Consider the following 19,171-nt stretch of genomic DNA (forward strand, 5'->3'; position numbering starts at 1 on the left):
TATCTCTTAGCCTTATGTTAGGATTCAAGGCACTTGCAGCCCACTCCAGTAGATAACTTGATAACTTGGACTGACGTAGTCCTTGACCTGGGCCTGTTTTAGCTGATTGTAGTTAAGGCGATATGAAGAATGGTATCAGGAGTCTATCACTGTCTTGGAGCCGGAAAACTCAAATGAGTTCTCAGCTTAGGAGCAAATGAAATTAAAATTTTAGGCAGAAAAGAAGAATACCTACACTATTTAGAATTTTTTAAAACCTACTTCTACTCCACAGATTATTAGATTTAGGAAACATCTGCTTTAATATCATAATATCCTGTGGATTTGCCTAATAGATCTGAATCTTGAATCCAAATGGGCCTGATAAGAGAGAAAGGAATACAGGAATGAAACGGGACCATTTAACCATGCATTTAAATTGTGGCTGATCTGCATTAAACATAGAAATTGCTGGGGATATTCAGCAAGACTAGCAGTACGTGTGGAGAGATAAACAGAGCTAATATTTCATGTCCGATCTGAACAGGTTCTGATGACAAGTCAGACAGGACCCGAAATGTTAACTCTGTTTCTCTTTCCACGGACGCTGCCAAGACCTGCTGAGTTTCTACAACAGTTTCCATTTTTATTTCGTATTTCCAGCATCCGCAGTATTTTGCTTTTATAGCTTGATTTACTGGACATGGTGGGCCAAAAGCCCTATTTCTATGCTGTATGACTCTACAACTATAACTCTTGTGATCCGCGTCATTTAAATCACCCTTAATACATTTGTTTAATTTCATCATTTGGCAGCAACTCTGATAATTAAAATTAATGGGCCCATCATGTCACAGCAACACTTGAAAGAAGAAATCTCAGATCTCTACAACATTTCCACATCACCCCTGAATAGCTTAGCTCTAAGTTTATGTTTCTCTGTCGGTCTCAAATCCGCAATCAGATGAAATAATTAAGTTACTGTGATGGCTGTTGAACATCCTCAATGAGATAAGTGTCAGGCTAGTACTAAACTTCTCTCATAATTTGGATTGATAGATATACATGCTAGTTTCTGTCAGGAGTACTTACAAGGTGCAACAAAAGTAGTTGAGGTAGAGATGTTGTGCACTTGGGAAATACACTTTGTTTCTGGGTCTTAAGTCCATTGTCACAGTAATATCTACATTGCATCCGAACTTGAGCATACATAGCCTTCAGAATCATTGCCATTATTCAGCACTGAATTTTCCATGCAGTTACCTCTATAAATACAGAAGCATACTAAAAGTAATTGTCAGAAGTTACAAAACTCCAGGTTATTGTCCAAACGGCTTATTTGAAATCACTGATGAAGATGACTTCCCCTGACAAAGGAGCATCGCTCTGAAAGCTTGGGTTTGAATAAGCTGGTTGGACTATAACCTGGTGTCATGTAACTTCTAACCCTGCCCCCCCCCCCCCCCCCCAGTCCAGCACCAGCACTTCCACATTAAAAATAATTGAGAAGACCATAAAACAAAAAGATACAGGAGTAAAATTAGGCCATTGTCTAAATGATTTGCAAATTTTATCCAAATTTTGACATGGGGAATAGACATCTCACAGGTTGTATTATTCACAGTTTGAATGAAAGGTTGAAATAAAAATAAATTAGTTAAATATTTCTGCCTTTTCATTGTGGTGGTGAAGAGAAAGAACTCAGAATTGTAGAATGGTATTGTGTGACAGTGATGGTGTTCTTATTTGACATGTTTATTTAGGGTTAACTTGAACGTTCTGCTACTTTCTCAGGACGACGAGGTGAGAGAAAGCCGCTTTAGCTTCACCACGTATGGGGTGGGACCTTGCCTCCAAACAAAAGATGGAGTCACTGCTAAAGGTGCAATCAACGCCTCCCAGACTGCGCCAAAAAACCAAGATGACATGAGAAAACTCTTCATCGACAGAGCCAAGAAGATCGATACCGTAGCACGAGCTGGTTTTCCTTTAGCCTTTTTAATTTTCAATATTTTTTACTGGGTCATTTACAAAATCCTCAGACACGAGGACATACACCAACAGCAATAGTTGTAGGCCTCAATCAGGCATCATTAACAACATATGTCAGTAACAGAAGTAACATTGAAAGAGATCTTAGTGTAATAATGTGGCCATATTGAGCCAGAATTGATTTTTAATACACTGAGCAGTGATGTTGGATGAACTATGCAAATCTAAAGAGGAACCCAAATGAATAACAATAGATTAGTTGTCTAATGCTTTCTGCATTTTCACATCGCACAGAGTACTTGGGAAGGGGATTTTCACATGACTGAGAATATGACAAAGTTAAATATTGGCTGAAATAAATATGTTTATAGTTTTCTTGTTTTGATGTTTTGAATTCAATTTGAAGATAGCAATAAATAAATTACTGTAGACATATCAGGAGGAGTTGTTGCGGAAAACAACAATTATCTCGGAGGGAGAGCAGGTAATTGGAAACTTGCAGTATGTCTTCCAGTCAGTCGGGCTTCTTTTCTTTTCATCCTCCGGACTTTATTCAATCTGGGAATAGGAAGGCAACCTCTTGGCTGATAAAATAAGGGACGTGTTCACCCATCCAATTCCTGTCTTTTGCCCTTTCTCTACACCACTTAGTTGATGTGGTGGGTTGTTTTTACAACCAAGTCTTGTTTAAAAACAGAAAGTGCTGCAGTAACTCAGCAGATCTGATGACTGCATCTGTGGAAAGAAAAAGAGTGTTAACACTTTGATTGGATCTAGTGTAACACTTGTCCAGAACTGAGGAATTAACTCTTTACCTTCGTCAAAGGTGATTTTCTTTTTCAGATGAAGGTAAAGAAGCTTCTTCTCAATTGAATCAACTAGCAATCTCTGTTGAGCATATTTTTGATGCAATAGGGATAAAGAAAAATGTCGTGCCCAAGAAATAATGAACAAGCTTTGAGATTTTCCAGCTCAAATTAACTTTGGACATCTAAGGATACAGAATAGACCTTGTTAATGAATTTGGAACTAGATGATTGCAGCCTCAAAAGGACAGGCTCTTGGGGAAGAGAAGTAACGAGGGGGAAAGGGAACTCCATGGTATATTAGAGATGTACATTAGGAGTATGCTTGCCAATAATGCTTTATTTAATTGAAATTAAGGCCACGAGTCCACGGCTATCGTGCTGCAGCACCAAAGAAGGAGAGGAAGCGAAACAGGAACACACAAGCCCAAATTAGTCGCCTGTAGGTAGAAAGTGAGATGTTGGGGGTGAGATGGATCAGTCTATCAATGTGAGGTCCTGTGAGAAAATGAGACAGAGGTGGAGCCTATGAATTTCAACAAAGTGAGGCTGTATTTCTTTTAAATTTTTACTTCCATATTACATAATATACATGTATGGACCAATGCTGTTAGATAAAGGGGAGATACAGGAAAGTACCCCTTGCGATCTTGTGAAAATGCTAAACAGCTCTTTAAGCATCTGTAAATGATAGCAGATAACACAAGACTAATTTTCAAGGTGTTTCTATTATATGAACCAGCACATGCATTTTACAGATTTTCTGCTTAACTCTGGTGATGCAGCTGTTTTTTGCAATGTGTAAAGTGTACTACATGCTGTTAAGTGCAATACAGCCGTATTGCATGCATTGATACAGATACGCTGACTGCACCATCTGTGCTCCAGTTTAAAATAGCAGATGACACAAGGTAACTTCAGACTGTTATCCATTTCTGGTTCTTAGCCTTTGCATATGAGAGACTGACGAACAGGATTATACCCATGAATCTTACTTCTACATTTATCCATGGCTTACGGTGTTACAAGCCACCTTTGTGCCAGCTGAGGAGTGCAGGTGAAGTAGATTCTTTGAAATAAGTTGACAGATGTGGACTGTTCAAGGTTTCAGCCTTGTTACCAAAAGCATTTCTGACATTCCTGGCTTGCTGCTGATTACTGCCATAGTGTAGGCTGAGAGACCCCATTGCAAGGAACACACTCTTGATGCAGTGAGACGGGCAAAAATTGGAGCTCATTTGGGGAACTCAAAAATGGACATTATCTGGTGATTCCTTAATGGGAATGCATTCCAGCTGACTTAGAATTTCTCAAAAATCACATATGTCCATGATAAGAGTATTTTCAACTGATGGGTATGTCAGAGTGTAAAGCTATTACAGAAGTATAATAAGAGGCATATTTACAGTGATTGGAATTTCCCATGTAAGGAGAGTGCACTCCAATCAGGCCTCACTGATTTTCACATTCGACCCCAGGAACTTGTTTCTAATGTTACAGCGCTGTGTAATAAAGAGAGACCCTGGAGGGTACAGGGGCAGTTTTGATATCGGGCCATAACGTATAGCATACAGACAATATTGTCTCAACGACCCATTGCACATTCTTCCATTATTCATTCTGACAAAGGTCAACAGGAATGAAAATCAGGAGCAATGTGTCATTTGATGTCACCTATTTTGTCTGGTCAGCTGAAACAAAAATGGCTCCTTCCCCAGGGGATAGATATGAAGAGAGAGGGGCTCTCATCTTTACTTCCGTGAAGCAGTAGGCCTTAAATTGATGATGGAGGTGTTGAATCAAATTTTTCTGGGACCACACACTCACCAAGTTCCCTGCAAGCTCCATTGTCTATAGATAGGCTTCCAGTTAGCCAGACTTTTATCCAGTGAACACCAATCTAGTCTTGATTGTAGTCAAGCCTTAGAACTCCATTTTGAAGGCCAGTGTGTCCTTAGTTCTTGCACGTGTGCAATGACGTTTTACTTTTAAGGGAACAAAACATGTACAGAATAGGTGAATGTTCATTTTACAGTTTTAAAGTCTAAAATTTACAAGAAGTAGCCTTTTTTCCTTTTTTCTAAATTATACAGCCGTGAGGTGTCTTTTACAATAGAAGAAATTTTTCCACAGTTACTTCATATATTTGTCTGGATGTTGCATGTTATTTCTTATTGAAGGTTAATGTTGGTTTTATTTCTTATTATTAGCAAGTGCTACTTTTTAATGTAAATCTAAAGGAAATGCTGAACAACTCTCAACGATGCTGTTTGTTGTACTACGTGCAAGGAAATACTTTTTGAACAAATATACTTTCCAGCAGTTGAAAAGCAAGACACTTGTATTGTGTTAGGCTCACTGGAAATAATACCATGTAATATTGCATTATAAGCACTTCCTTTGATTGTGTCAAATTCAATGTTCTAGCATTTTAAGAAGGAAAGAGCATTGATATGGAGTTTAAGTGATGAGTGTTATGGAGAAGGGGAGGTTAAATGAAAGAAAATCCCTGATATTCAGTTTATAAGTAACAAGTGACAATTTATTTATGTAACCCTAAAAATGAACAAATTAACAGAACCACTAACAAACCAAACAATTCCCACCTCAGTCCAAACTACTCCCTAACTGAACAAAATTTGACTAGTATGCTATTCCAATAAACGCAAGTCCCAATAATATAATCAGAGTAATAACAATAAAAATACTTAGTCTCTCAAAGTCCACACAGAATATGTCTTCTGGAATGTTCTGCCTTCTCCACAGTCTCTACAGTAATAAATACATTTCTTCTGCTGTTCTCAAGTCATAAATGCCTTTCTTCCATTGATCCTAATTTCAGGGATGTACTTTTTTCTGTGAAGACTCTTTGTTAGAATTGCTGTGTACCTTTTATGGATAAAATGGTGCTTTCTTAGAGAGCTTAGTGATTGCTTGTGAGAGATAGGCGCTTATTACTCAGATGGCGGTTCACTGTCATACCAATTTTCGAAAACCTTCTCCTTATATACCTTGGATGACATATCAATTTTCTTACAATAGCATTGGTCTGAACCATCAGATTTAAATTTCTTTCAATCGCTAAGTGCTTTGTTTGAATTAATTGAGTGATTCCAGCTAATTGCCAAAACATCAAAAGAAGCCGAAGGTTTCCAATCACACAGCCTGTTCATACGTTTCAGTTTTAGAACTGGCTGTGCATTTTCAGCAACATGCAGACTTTTGTTTCTCTGTAAATCTCTAAGCTTAGCAAAGCATCTTGTCTCTTAAAGGAACCAAACACTGCAAACAACTTCATAACATTAGCTCCAGTCAAAGAACCATGACTGGCACAGGCATGATGGGCTAGAAGTCTCCCATTGTGCAGGGAATCCAGTGACAGTCTATGACATCAAATACCATTAAAACTAAACTTCTCTTAAAATTGCAGAGGGTGGTGCAGGTTATTGAAGGCACAAGGTTGAGGCATTCACACAGCGTTATTTTTCAGCCTGTAAACGAACCAAAAGGGATTTATTATCCAAAAATCTACAGCTTTGGCAATTTCCTGATTGCTTTTATTTTGTAAAGAGTTAGCCAGTCAATCATTCATCTCTTTTAAAGCTTTTCGAAGAGAATTGTAAAACTGTCCAGATTCCAGAGTCTAACTGCAGCAAGTGCATTTTTGGGTGAGCTGTTATTTACAGACAATTATTGTATATTAATAATGGACTGATGGCATAAGAAAGGTCTAATTCTCACAGCTTCGTTGAATAATACACAAAAATGCTGGAAATCATAAACAGTAGCAGGGTATTCGCAAAAAGACCAACAACTGAAAGAGAAAAATAGGTTGTTATTGTTGTGGTGTGGCTATTCATCAGACTTTCACACTAAAAAACCTCTAATCAAGGTCCCATGAGGAATTAAAGATCAGGATCCTGTATGCTGCTGCCAGCAGCAACAGGGGAAAGTCAATAGGCATAAAATCAAAAAAAAGTATGCGCATTTGTTTGCATTTAAATCTTGGGCCATTTAGTTTATTAGTTATAAAAACACTGGAGGTGCCGACGCTTGTCTGACTGAAGAGGACAGTTGGAAGCAGGAGGTTACATGTTGTAACCCCCATGACTGACCGTCCTTTGGCAGTCCTATTTGTTTTCAGTCTGAAAAATTAAAGGGAAGCTTAAAAGAATAATAGAGGAGATGGAGTGGGAAAACCACCAAAATACCTCACGAACTTGATTAAAATTCAGCATTAAGGCTCCTCTTTTGGTGAAGCTAAGTGCGAGAGTAAATTTGATAAGCTAAGGTTGTTGTCTTTGGAACAGAGGAGATTGTGTACGGAGCCATGAGGAGTGTGAATAAGAAGATCATTTTACCACTTGGCTTGGGTGCCCAAAATGAGGAAGTATAGATCGAGGTTAAGAGGTGGGAGGTTTACAATAAATTTGAATTTTTCACATTAGAGTTTGGTGGGGGGGGTGCTCAGGAGGGGTTTGGGAGAATTCGGAACTCACTGACTGATAGGTGGCTGAGGCAGAAACTCACCGGCTGATAGGTAGCTGAGGCAGAAACCGTTGTGACATTTCAAAATTACTTGGCTATGCACTTTTAAGTCATGGAACTGACAAGGTGATAGACTGAGAGCTGGAAAGGCGTTGCACTGAATGACTACTTGTCAGCACAGTTGGCCAAATGATTTTAATCATGCTGTAAATTTCTATAATGTGATTCTCTGAAGGAAGCCTAGATCAGCTTCTGTCAACCACACTGCTTCCTGATGTTCAAGTTGGTGCTTAACTGCTGGCAAGAGGTGTGAATTTTTTTTTGCTGTGTAATACATCCAGGGGTATAAAAGACTGCAAAGCCAAGGCATGCGGATGGAGTTAAGATACAGATCAGCATTCAAACTAATTGAATCATGGAAAAGATTGACCTGTAAGTAGAAGCTACCTATAATTGAAGTGAAAAACAATCTGGTATGAGTCAAACTATGAAGGTTAAATGTTAGGCTGTTGTACTTCTCCAGCTATCCTACTGTGTGCTTATGACAGTTTGGCGATCTAATGTCACTAATGCAAATGCATTGCCAAGAAATATTCCATTTCCTTTAAATTTAATTGAGAGAAAACAGGAGAGAAATGTTAGTATTACATTAACAGTAAGGTAGGCTTAAAGAAAGAAGTGTGTGTTAAACAGACAAATCATCATTAAGGTAAATGCCTAATCTTTAAAATTTCAACTCACTATCAGTGCAGAGTCTACTTATCACAAAACAAATGTTAATCTGAACACTTATAAATTTCACTGATGAATGTAACCTGCTTTGGGTATCTTGGAACTCTGAAAACGTTGTATGTGACATGATCTAAGTTTTTCTAATCAATCTATTCAGAGATGTTATTACCACCTCTGGAATAGGAGGGATTTGACCTCATGCCTCAAGACTCTGAGAAAATATCACTGCACCATAGGACTCCCATCGTGATCTTATATTACAGCCCTTTACTTGTATTGTTCTTAATTGCATGTATATCTGACAAACCACTGCAAACCACATATACACGCAGTGTGCAAAGTTCATCATCATCAATAGTCTGACTAATGTAGTTTACTTTTTGGGAGCTGTATTAAGTTGAGCCTGTGAGGCTCCAGATCCATATTGGATCCTGATAGAGGAGCAGTTGTAGTCAGCTCTTTAAGGGTAACCAATGAATTTAAAAGGATAGAGACAATAATCTTTATATGGATAAAATGTCTTCCTGTTGATCACAGCTTTAAAGGGCAGGACTTCTGTGCTTAAAGGGGCAGAAGCTCCAATTCCAAACAGGTAATTGGCTGCTAGACATGAAATTCAATCAGTATTCCTATTGCAGGCCACAGCTTGGTTGCCAGAGTGACCACTTCGCGATAAAATCCTAATCCCGAGTTCAAGTTCCATCAGAGCAGATGCTAAAATTCATGTTTAATTAATCAATACATCTGGCACAAAAAGGTAATTTCATTAATAATGATATTAAATTTGTCATAAAAAACAACGCGCTAGTGCCCTTCAAGGAATGATATCTGCTATCCTTGCTCGGTCTGTACTCCACCAGTCTCCAGATCCAAGCCAAGGCACAGCAGGCCACGCAGCATCTCAGGAGCACAACCAACATGTTTGACTCTTAACTTTCTACTGAATTGACTCAGCAAGTCCTTAATTGTATCAATAATAAAAACACACTGAAGTATTCCCACAACTACGGTTCAAGATTATTCACTAACATCTTCTCAAGAACAAATAGAGTTGATTCTGCATTGCCAATACATATATGTCCCAAGGATAACAAAGTGTGGAGCTGGATGAACACAGCAGGCCAAGCAGCATCTTAGGAGCACAAAAGCTGACTTTCCGGCCTCCCTCTTTTCTGATGAAGGGTCTAGGCCCGAAACATCAGCTTTTGTGCTCCTAAAATGCTGCTTGACCTGCTGTGTTCATCCAGCTCTACACTTTGTTATCTTGGATTCGCCAGCATCTGCAGTTCCCATTATCTATGTCCTGAGGGTACTTTTTTAAAAACTTTTGATATTGTAGACACAGAAAAAGGTGTGGTAACACTTGGCAGAACGCCAACTGATATACTGTCTAGTTACAGGGACTATTTTTTTGTGGCTGAGGCATGGCTTCAGAATACAGACAAGAGCTAATAAAAGTCACCATAAATGCACTCCTGCAAGCAATGCACACTACCAGCCCAACTGTTCAGTGTAGACTTGCGTATAGCTGAGGGCAATACTACGGTCGCCACAATACATTGCATCAATATTTCAGCAGTCATTACTTAACAACTTTCAAACAAACAAGCATCTCAAGCACCAGTACATGATCTTGAGGGAGAATTAAATAGGTCAAAATCTGGTAGGACAGAACTCGGACTCATTCTTCTAAATGGCTGCGTCTGCATCATATTCATTAATTGCAAACCTTTTTGAAAATCTATATCAATGTGATTCACATATATTATTGTATAGGATGTATAGTTGCTTTATTGAGAATACCCAAGTAAAATTAGCAGCTTCAAGTGAGTTTTTTAAAAAATGATTTCCTTCTGGGTGGTAGAGATTGCAGGTTTGACAGATGCCGTCAAAAGGGAATTAGTGAATTGCTTCCAGTAGATGGTAAACACGCAGCTAATATGCATCAGTGGAGGAAGGAGTAAATGTTGAACTCAGAGAGTAGTAAGGGAATGGAACGCTTTGCCTGCAACGGTAGTAGATTCACCAACTTTAGATACATTTAAGTCGTCATTGGACAAGCATATGGACGTACATGGTATAGTGTAGGTTGGATGGGCTTGAGATCGGTATGACAGGTCGGCACAACATCGAGGGCCGAAGGGCCTGTACTGTGCTGTAATATTCTATGTTCTATGTTCTACAGTAGATGGAATGCCAATCAAATACGTTGTTTTGTTCCAGATGATGTAGAGCTTCTTGAGTGTTCTTTGCCACCTGGGTTGGAGCTGTCCAGTATTACACCAGCCTAGGGCTAGTATGTTGCAATTTTCTGGTCAGACAGTTCTTAGGACATAAATCCAGTCCTCAAAATGGAGCAGGACTCCCAGTACAAATGCTGATTAAATTCCTCTTTGCCCCACGTTATTGATTTTGAAAGTTTAAGGAGTCAAGGAAGTAAACAGGGTAAAAATAGAAAATGCTGGAAACCTTCAGGGCTTGCAGCATCTCTGGAGAGAAACAGTGTTAATGTTCAGACCAGAAACGCTAAACAAAATCAGAAATTTCTGGAGAAATTCAGTATGTCTGGCAGCATCTGTGGAGAGAAAGCAGAGTCAACACTCACAACTGTGAAGAAGGGTCACTGGGCTCGAAAATTTAACTCTGATTTCTCTCTCATAAGCGATTTTAAGACTATAAAATGATGAAAAGCTGATCTTTCCTTTCAGATGTTCAGAACAAGATACTACATAAGTGTTGCCAGTTCATAATGGTGCTGGGGAGTGACTATTGATCCATTCTAAAGTTTGACTGGATATCTAACTTCAGCTTTAGCTACTGCAGTTTCTTATAGAACTGGAGAGAAAAGAAGGAGACATAGGACCGATATCAGTGAAGAATTCTATCAACAATGTTAGGACATAAGGAATGCTCAAAGTCAAGGTTTCTCAATTGGTGGGGTGATCGGGACTCCATGTAGGATCACAAGCTGAATTTTATTGGTCAGAAGCTCTCAGGCAGCAATGCCCACCATGGTGTTTTGACCCAGGTGTGATAGCTGCCCTCCTGTGCTAACAGAATCCTGTGCACAGAGCACTCCTTCCCCCACACGCCAGTCCCATGGGTCCTCCTTACCTCCCACAAAGAGGTATTGAGACATAATTCAAGCCTCAAAATGGTGTCACAGTGGGACAAAATTTGAGAAACTCTGCGCTAGGGACGTGTATTAAAATAGAGTCCATTTAGTTGTGGAATTGGAAAGGTAAAATTACTACTCAAACCATGGAGATAAGGCAAATGGAAGTAAACAATTCAAAAACTTAATGCAGATGTGTTTAAGGGCTGGGACAAAAGCCTTGAAGGGGAAAATTGTTGGAAGAGGGAATGCCTTGACACAGGAAGTACTGGAGTTAGAGATTTTTTGAGAAAAGGGTGAACAAAAACTTTAAGCAGAATGGGAGGGACAACAGGTATCCGAATCTGATTGAATTGCACTAAAATAAACACAATGCTTTTCACATGGACAAAACACAGAACCACTGGGCTCAATGCTTTTTCCCAGTGCTACAAGACCTTATGCTCTTTGGTTCAGTAGTTTTATTTAATATATTATCACTTCTACCTAGATACAGTGAAAAGTGGGTAATGTAGGATATTGTAGTGATTAACAATACAACACAAAACAACATACAACATTGATCTTATTTAACATTTACCAAGTAAAAGGTAAGGGTAAAGTTGCTATAGTCTTAGCAGACCATAGGGCTGTAGACATGCCAAACAACTGTCCTTGAAGTATCGGGGACAGCAATCACTACCAGCTAATGGTTTAAAATCAGTTCAAGAGTGTACACTGGAAGAAGCTGTTAACCAGCATGAAGTGCCCCACACAGAAATGTAGGCCATAGAAAAACATTAAGCATTTCCAGCCTAGGACTCCGTAGCCTCGGCTTTTTACAGCTCAGTATTCATCATTACAGTTTAGCCGTGGAGCAAATTGGCAAGTCTGTCATCTTGATGCATTCTGCAGCTGGTTTTCTCAAGATGTATGATAATGCACTGAAACAATGATTTTAAAAATGTAACTTTGTGTTGTAAAATGACTATGTGCCAATAGGACATTGCCATCCATAAGCTAAAAAAAATTTATGCAATGCTGAGCACAGTTAAATCAACTTAACGCTGCATTAGTTCACACTTAAATATTTTCAGTATGTTTGTATTGCAGATATTGAGTATTTCTGAAGAGGTGTTCTTCTAGCCTGTACTTTATAGGTGAAAGCTATTTTGAAGCAAACATTTTGGAACGTTGTCACATAAAGCAGCCAAACATTTAAATTAAAATATTTCTTCACTTTATAGTTGTAACTGATTCATAAATTGAATTAATATTGCATGAAATATATTATAAAATGAATTTTACTGTATTTTGTCCTATTTTAATATACAAGCTCAGTCAGTGATGAAATGTGCAATTTAGTGTACATGTATTTGTAAATATTTTGCTGTATAATTTATGCAAATAAACAGTTTTTCAGAAGATGGTTTGCTCCCAAAATGTGATTTGTTTTACGAAGCAAGTAAATAGATACTTGCACCTCATCGCTGTTGAAATGTCTCAAATTAACTCACACAATGGGCCGGGTGTTCAGGCCCTCAACCCCAGGGATATCAGGGGAAGGGGGATGGAAGTGAGGAGAGAGGGTAAAGTCCAGAAAATGGCAGTGCCAGAAAGAATGCTGGTTATCTGATGTTGCTGCCAGTGTGCCTATCATTTTAGAGAAGGGTCTGTGCTGCGTATTTCATGATAATTAGCCTCAAAAAAAAACTTGTCCACTCTGCGTAAAGGAGCCAAACCTTAAATTTCCCATTCAGCCTCCCATATTAGACTATAAGACCATAAGATATAGGAGTGGAAGTAAGGCCGTTCGGCCCATCAAGTCCACTCCGCCATTTAAATCATGGCTGATGGGCATTTCAAAAAAAAACTTGTCCACTCTGCGTAAAGGAGCCAAACCTTAAATTTCCCATTCAGCCTCCCATATTAGACTATAAGACCATAAGATATAGGAGTGGAAGTAAGGCCGTTCGGCCCATCAAGTCCACTCCGCCATTTAAATCATGGCTGATGGGCATTTCAACACCACTTCCCTGCACTCTCCCCATAGCCCTTGATTCCTTCTGAGATCAAGAATTTGTTGATCTCTGCCTTGAAGGCATCCAACGTCCCGGCCTCCACTGCACTCCATGGCAATGAATTCCACAAGCCCACCACTCTCTGGCTGAAGAAATGTCTTATTTCAGTTTTAAATTTACCCCCTCTAATTTTAAGGCTGTGCCCATGGGCCCTAGTCTCCCCGCCTAACAGAAACAACTTCCTAGCGTCCACCCCTTCTAAACCATACATTATCTTGTAAGTTTCTATTAGATCTCCCCTCAACCTTCTAAACTCTAATGAGTACAATCCCAGGATCCTTAGCCATTCATCATACGTTAAACCTACCATTCCAGGGATCATCCGTGTGAATCTCCACTGGACACGCTCCAGGGCTAGTATGTCCTTCCTGAGGTGTGGGACCCAAAATTGGACACGGTATTCTAAATGGGGCCTAACTAGAGCTTTATAAAGCCTCAGAAGCACATCGCTGCTTTTATATTCCAACACTGATGGAGGATAATTTCGGTGATTGGAGGCAGAGACACATGCTCCTGGTGAGATTTGAGGGCTCCCTGCCTGTGTGGATGTAAAATCAACTGCATTGGCCTGGGAGGCAATGGCCTAGTGGTTTTATTGGTAGACTATTAACCCTGATACTCCAGTAATATTCTGGGGATCCATTTCCAATCCCTCCATGGCAGATAGTGGAATTTGAAATCAATAAAAATCTGCAATAGTGATTGGAGCCAAAGCCAGGTTGCTGTCATTGACTATGAGATCCTTAATCGGGGCTGCTAACTTGGTCCAATCAAGAAGCCCTGGTTGAGAGGTTCAGAAGGTGTGAGTCTCGGGCCTGGCTTTGAGCTGACTGGTCAGAGCCCACATACACTGCATGTACATGAAGGATGGCTTACTGATGGGATACTGGCGTCTGTGCAGTTATTTCAGTGATGACCATGAAGTCATCCACAGTTGTTGGGGAAAAGCCCATCTGGTTTGCTAATGCTCTTTAGGGAAGGAAACTGCTGTCCTTACCTGTCCTGGCCTACATGTGACTGCAGACCCACAGCAATGTGGTTGACTCAATCGATGGAAAACAGAATCTGAGGGAAGGGGTGAATTCAGGGTGATCGTTTAAGAATGAGATCACCTGCTTAAGTCAGAGATGAGGCAAATATTTTCCCCAAAGAGTTTTTAGCATGTTGTCAGCAGAACAGAGAGGCTAGGTCTCTAAGTGCATTCAAGTTTGAGAGGTGCAGCAGGTTTGAGAGCAAAATGGCACTTTCCTACTCCGAAACCCTAGGTTCTGTCTTTCTATTTCTTATTTATTCATTCACAGGATGAGGGTGTCACTGGCTAGGCAGCATTTATTGCCCATCCCTAATTGTCCAGAGGGCAGTTAAGAGTCAACCACATTGCTGTAGGTCTGGAGTCACATGTAGGCCAGACCAGGTAAGGATGGCATTTTCCTTCCCTAAAGGACATTAGTGAACCAGATGGGTTTTTCTGACAATCGGCAATGGATTCACAGTCATCATTAGGCTCTTAATTCCAGACATTTATTGAATTCAAATACTACCATCTACCACAGTGGGATTCAAACTCATGTCCCCAGAACATTATCTAGGTCTCTGTAGTAACAATGCAGAGATAATACCACTGACCCATCACCTCCCCATGTGCCATGTCCTCTCACTTCACCATGTCTTCTCAGTTCACCATGTCATCCCATGCCCCTCAGATTTCTCACGTAAACCCATGTTGTACTGCTGCCTCACAGCGCCAGGGGCTCAGTTTCGATTGCACCCTCGGGCGGCCATCTGTGTGGAGTTTGCACATTCTCTGTCGGCATGGGTTTCCTTCTGGTGCCCTGGATTCCTCCTACAGTCCAAAGATATGCAGGTTAGGTGGTTTGGTCGTGCCAAATTTCCCCTAGTGTCCAGAGATGAATCAGCTAAGTGCATTAACCATGGGACATGTAAGGTTACAGGGATGGGGTAAGGGCATGGGTCTGGGTGAGATGTTCTTCAGAGTGTTTGTGTGGATGTCATGGGCTGAATGGCCTGCTTCCACACTGTAGGGATTCTATGACTCTATGACCTCTCGCTCATCCAGATGCCAGAGTATGCTGCTCATATTTCCATAGTACCTCCGAGAATTTTCACTTGCCATTTGCCTAGTGTGCTTTATGTCCTTAGGAGCCATGCAAGAGCAATGAAAACTGATTTAAAGTAATTGTAAACAACATTATTTCTACCAAACTGATCAAACAGTGAATTAAAGTTGGTATCAATGTTACTGAGAAAAAAAAAGTCCCAGTACAAAAATGATTGTCAAGTTTTTTGAGTAACTATTATGTTTATAAACAAACAAGCAACCATGGCAAATGCTTATGCTATTATTTCACTCTCTTAAAAGTTTTAATCATTATTTTTTCTCAATAGATCACCTGCCATGTTGAAGGCATTCACAACTTTTAAAATCCAATGAATAAAGGCTACAGATTTCCAAATAAAAACTTGAAATCACATTGCCTAAGACTGACAGAACAGAATGCTGCCTATTTTATTTTCAAAGGAGATTGCCTGTCAATAAAAAGAGATGAGCAAAACCGGGTCCAGAAACTCAACCAAAGTGTCAATTGATTTATATCACAGGGAAAGACATGACACCAGAGGTTCATAGAACATTTCTTTTAATGAGTGTGAGCACTTTCTTCAATAGAAAAAGTACTGTAATGCATGACGAAACTCACAAAATGATGTCAATGTAAGGATCAACATACCTTTCCATTCCTATGTTGAAACATTGCAGTAAAAACACAATTCTTTACAATAGAATGGGCGCCACAATGGCTCAGTGGCTAGCACTGCTGCCTCACAGCACCAGGCACCTGGGTTCCATTTCACCTTCAGGCAGCTGTCTGTGTGGAGTTTATGTGTTCTCCCTGTGTCAGCACGAGTTACCCCTGAGTGCCCTGGTTTCCTTCCACAGTCTAAAGATGTGCAGATTAGGTGAATTGGCCATGCTAAATTGCACCATAGTGTCAAAGGATGTGCAGATTAGATGGATTGGCCATAGAAAAATGCAGGAATAGGATAAGCAGACAGGTCTGAATGGGACGTTCTTTGGAGGGTCATTGTGGACTTGATGGGCAAAATGGCCTGCTTCCACATTGTAGGGATTCTATACAACACTGAATAGTCACACTTGTTGGTGTCAAAACATTTTATATTCATGTTTCAGAATGTTCCTGATCCATCTGCTGGTTATAGCCACTAAGCACAAACTCCTCAAGAAAGTGCTTTTTTTAAAAAAGAGTTTCCAAATGACAAACTGATATTTTGAAATTGAATGCAGGAGGAGATGTAATTGGTCCTCACAATCGAAAAACTGACTTTATTTGAAGAGCTGCTTCTGCATTTTGCAGACAAGGCCTTCCCAAATCCTCAAAAGTGCTTTGTGAAATTTGGGTGAGGCCAAGGAGTCGGGGAAAGAAATTACACTTGCATCAAGACAAAACTCAGTTCAATGTTTCACAACCTGATTTTTATCTCCATTTGCAGTTTCAATCCAGTCCTTGACCTTACCATTTTTGACATGAAGAAAAGTAATTTTTGAAGCACAGTGGTTAATTTAGAATACTTCCTGTTTTTATCATTCTAAATGACCAGAAGAAGGAATTTTAAACTCCCCTTCTGTCTGTGCTCAGGCCCAATGTGAATGCACCTAAAGCTCTTGTGTGAGCTGTAGGTTAGTTGGTTGCATTCATATTGCCCAGTGAGTAGGTTGTTGGTTTGAGTCCAATGCCACTTAAAGTCACTCAGTGCAGTGCAGAATGCATGCAGCAGTGTGACTTCGATACTTTAATTTGCCTCCAATCACGGCCAATCTTATAAAGCAATGACCAGTCTCAAGTGATCTTCAAAAAAATTCTTGCAGCGATGAATCGAAGAATTGTATATTTTATGAAACTCCCACAAAAAATTATTCTATGAATATAACAATGAAGTGTGGGTGTAACTAATAAATTACCATAAAACCATACGTACATAAGATATAGGAACAGATTTATGCCAAACGGCACATCATGCCTGCTCCATCATTTGATCTTGGTGGATATGTTTCTCAGTACCAATCTCTTGCCTTTTCCCCATAACAATTGATCCGCTTACCAATCATGGACCTATCTATCTCTGTCTTAAATACATTCAATGACTTGACCTCCACAGTTCTCTGAGGCAGAGTTCCACAGATTCACCACCTTCTGGCTGAGAAATTCCTCCTCATCTCCATAATAAAGAGTCATCCCTTCACTCTGAGGCTGCTCCCTCTGGTTCAACATTCTCCTACCAGTTGAAACATCTTCTCCGCATCCACTCACTCCAAACCTCTCAGTATTCTGCAAGTTTCAATCTGACCTCCCTATCCTTCTAAACTCCATCAAGAACAGACCCGGAGTCCTCAACTGCTCCTCGTATGACAAGTCCTTCATCCCTGGGATCATCATGTAAACCTTCTCTAGAACCCTTCCAATGCCAGCAATTTAAATACAGGGCCCAAAACTGCTCACAATTCTCCACAATTGAAATGAATGCTAACATCACATTTGCCCTCCTCACTGTCAACTGAAACTGCACGTTAACTTTAAGAGAATCCTGAACCAGGGCTCTCTAGCGCTTTCGTGTTTCAGATTTAGGAAGCCTTTCTGCATTTAGAAAGTAGTGTACCTCTGTTCTTCTTATAAAAGTGCATAACCTCACACTTCAATTCCATATTCCACTGCTTTGCCCAGTCTCCTAGCTTATCCAAGCTCTTCTGCAACGTTCCCACTGCCTCAAACCACCTGTCCCTTGGCATATGTTTGGGTCCTCTGTAAACTTAGCAAAATTGCCCTTTTTTTTTAATTCATGCACAGGATCTGGGTCTCACTGGCTAGGCAGCATTGATCGCTCATGCCTAATTTCCCACAGGGAAGTTAAGAATCAACCACATTGCTGTAGGTCTGGAGTCGCATGTAACTGAGACCAGGTAAGGATGGCAGTTTCCTTCCTTAAAAGATGTTAGTGGCATTAGTTCTTTTGTCTAGATCATTAATGTTGAAGTGAATAGTTGTGGCCCTAACATGGACCCCTGTGGAACTCAAGTATGCACCAGCTGCCATCCTGAGAAAAAACGCCATTATCCCCACTCTGCCTTCTGCCAGTCAGCCAATTCATGCTAGTACATTGCCCCAACAACTTGGGCTCTTCTCTTATTTGGCAGCCTTCTGTGTGGCACCTTGTCAAAGGCCTTCTGGAAATCCAAATAAATCATATCCACTGGCTGTCCTTTGTCTTACTTGCTCATTACCTCATCAAATAATTTGAATAGATTTGTCAGACATGGCATTCTTTGACAAAGTCGTGCTGACTCATCACTAATTTACCATGCACTTCCAAGTTCTCCACAATTTTGTCCTTAATAGTGGACTCTAAAATCTTACCAAGGACCAAGATCAGGCCAACCAGCCTATAGTTTTCTGTATTCTGCCGCCCTTCCTTCTTAAACAGAGGTGTTGAATTAGCCATTTTCCAGTTCACTGCTGTCCCTGACTCCAGTGATTTCTGAAAGATCACGCAATGTCTCCACAATCTCCTCAGCTATCTTCTTCAGACCTCTGGGATGTAGCCCATCTGGTCCAAGTGATTTATCCTCCTACAGCCCTTTCAGCTTCCTCAGCACCTTCTCCTTAGTGACGGTTAATGTTTCAGGTCTGGTGACCCTTCCTCAGGACTTTAACCTTGTGCTAGTCAAGGACCAGTGATGTATTTCCAAATCAGGATGGTACATGACTTAGAGGGTGACTTGCAGGTGAATTTGAAAGATTCTACTGAAGGAGCCTCAGTGGGTTGCTGCAGTGAATCTTGTACAGCTACCACAGTGTGTCAGTGAACATTTAAAGTTTTGGATGTGGCTCTCATCATGAAAGATACTTTGTCCTGGATATTATCCTAGTTTCTGAATTCTCCAAGTTGTACTATTTCAAATATGGCCA

General features: G+C 40.2%; 1 protein-coding gene across 3 annotated transcripts in view; it reads left to right on the top strand.

The window, feature by feature from the left end:
• glra3 (glycine receptor, alpha 3) overlaps positions 1-9,112 on the top strand; it is a 182,790-nt gene extending 173,678 nt beyond the window's left edge. For all 3 annotated transcript variants that reach the window (XM_048528199.2, XM_059644863.1, XM_048528200.2), the window contains one exon: positions 1,774-9,112. In XM_048528199.2, the coding sequence (XP_048384156.1) occupies positions 1,774-2,049 (276 nt within the window). In that variant the 3' untranslated portion in view covers positions 2,050-9,112. The remainder of the gene's footprint in view (positions 1-1,773) is intronic.
• Positions 9,113-19,171: the final 10,059 nt, after the last annotated feature.

The sequence above is a fragment of the Stegostoma tigrinum genome, chromosome 3 (genome assembly GCF_030684315.1).
Source record: "Stegostoma tigrinum isolate sSteTig4 chromosome 3, sSteTig4.hap1, whole genome shotgun sequence".
NCBI lineage: Eukaryota > Metazoa > Chordata > Chondrichthyes > Orectolobiformes > Stegostomatidae > Stegostoma > Stegostoma tigrinum.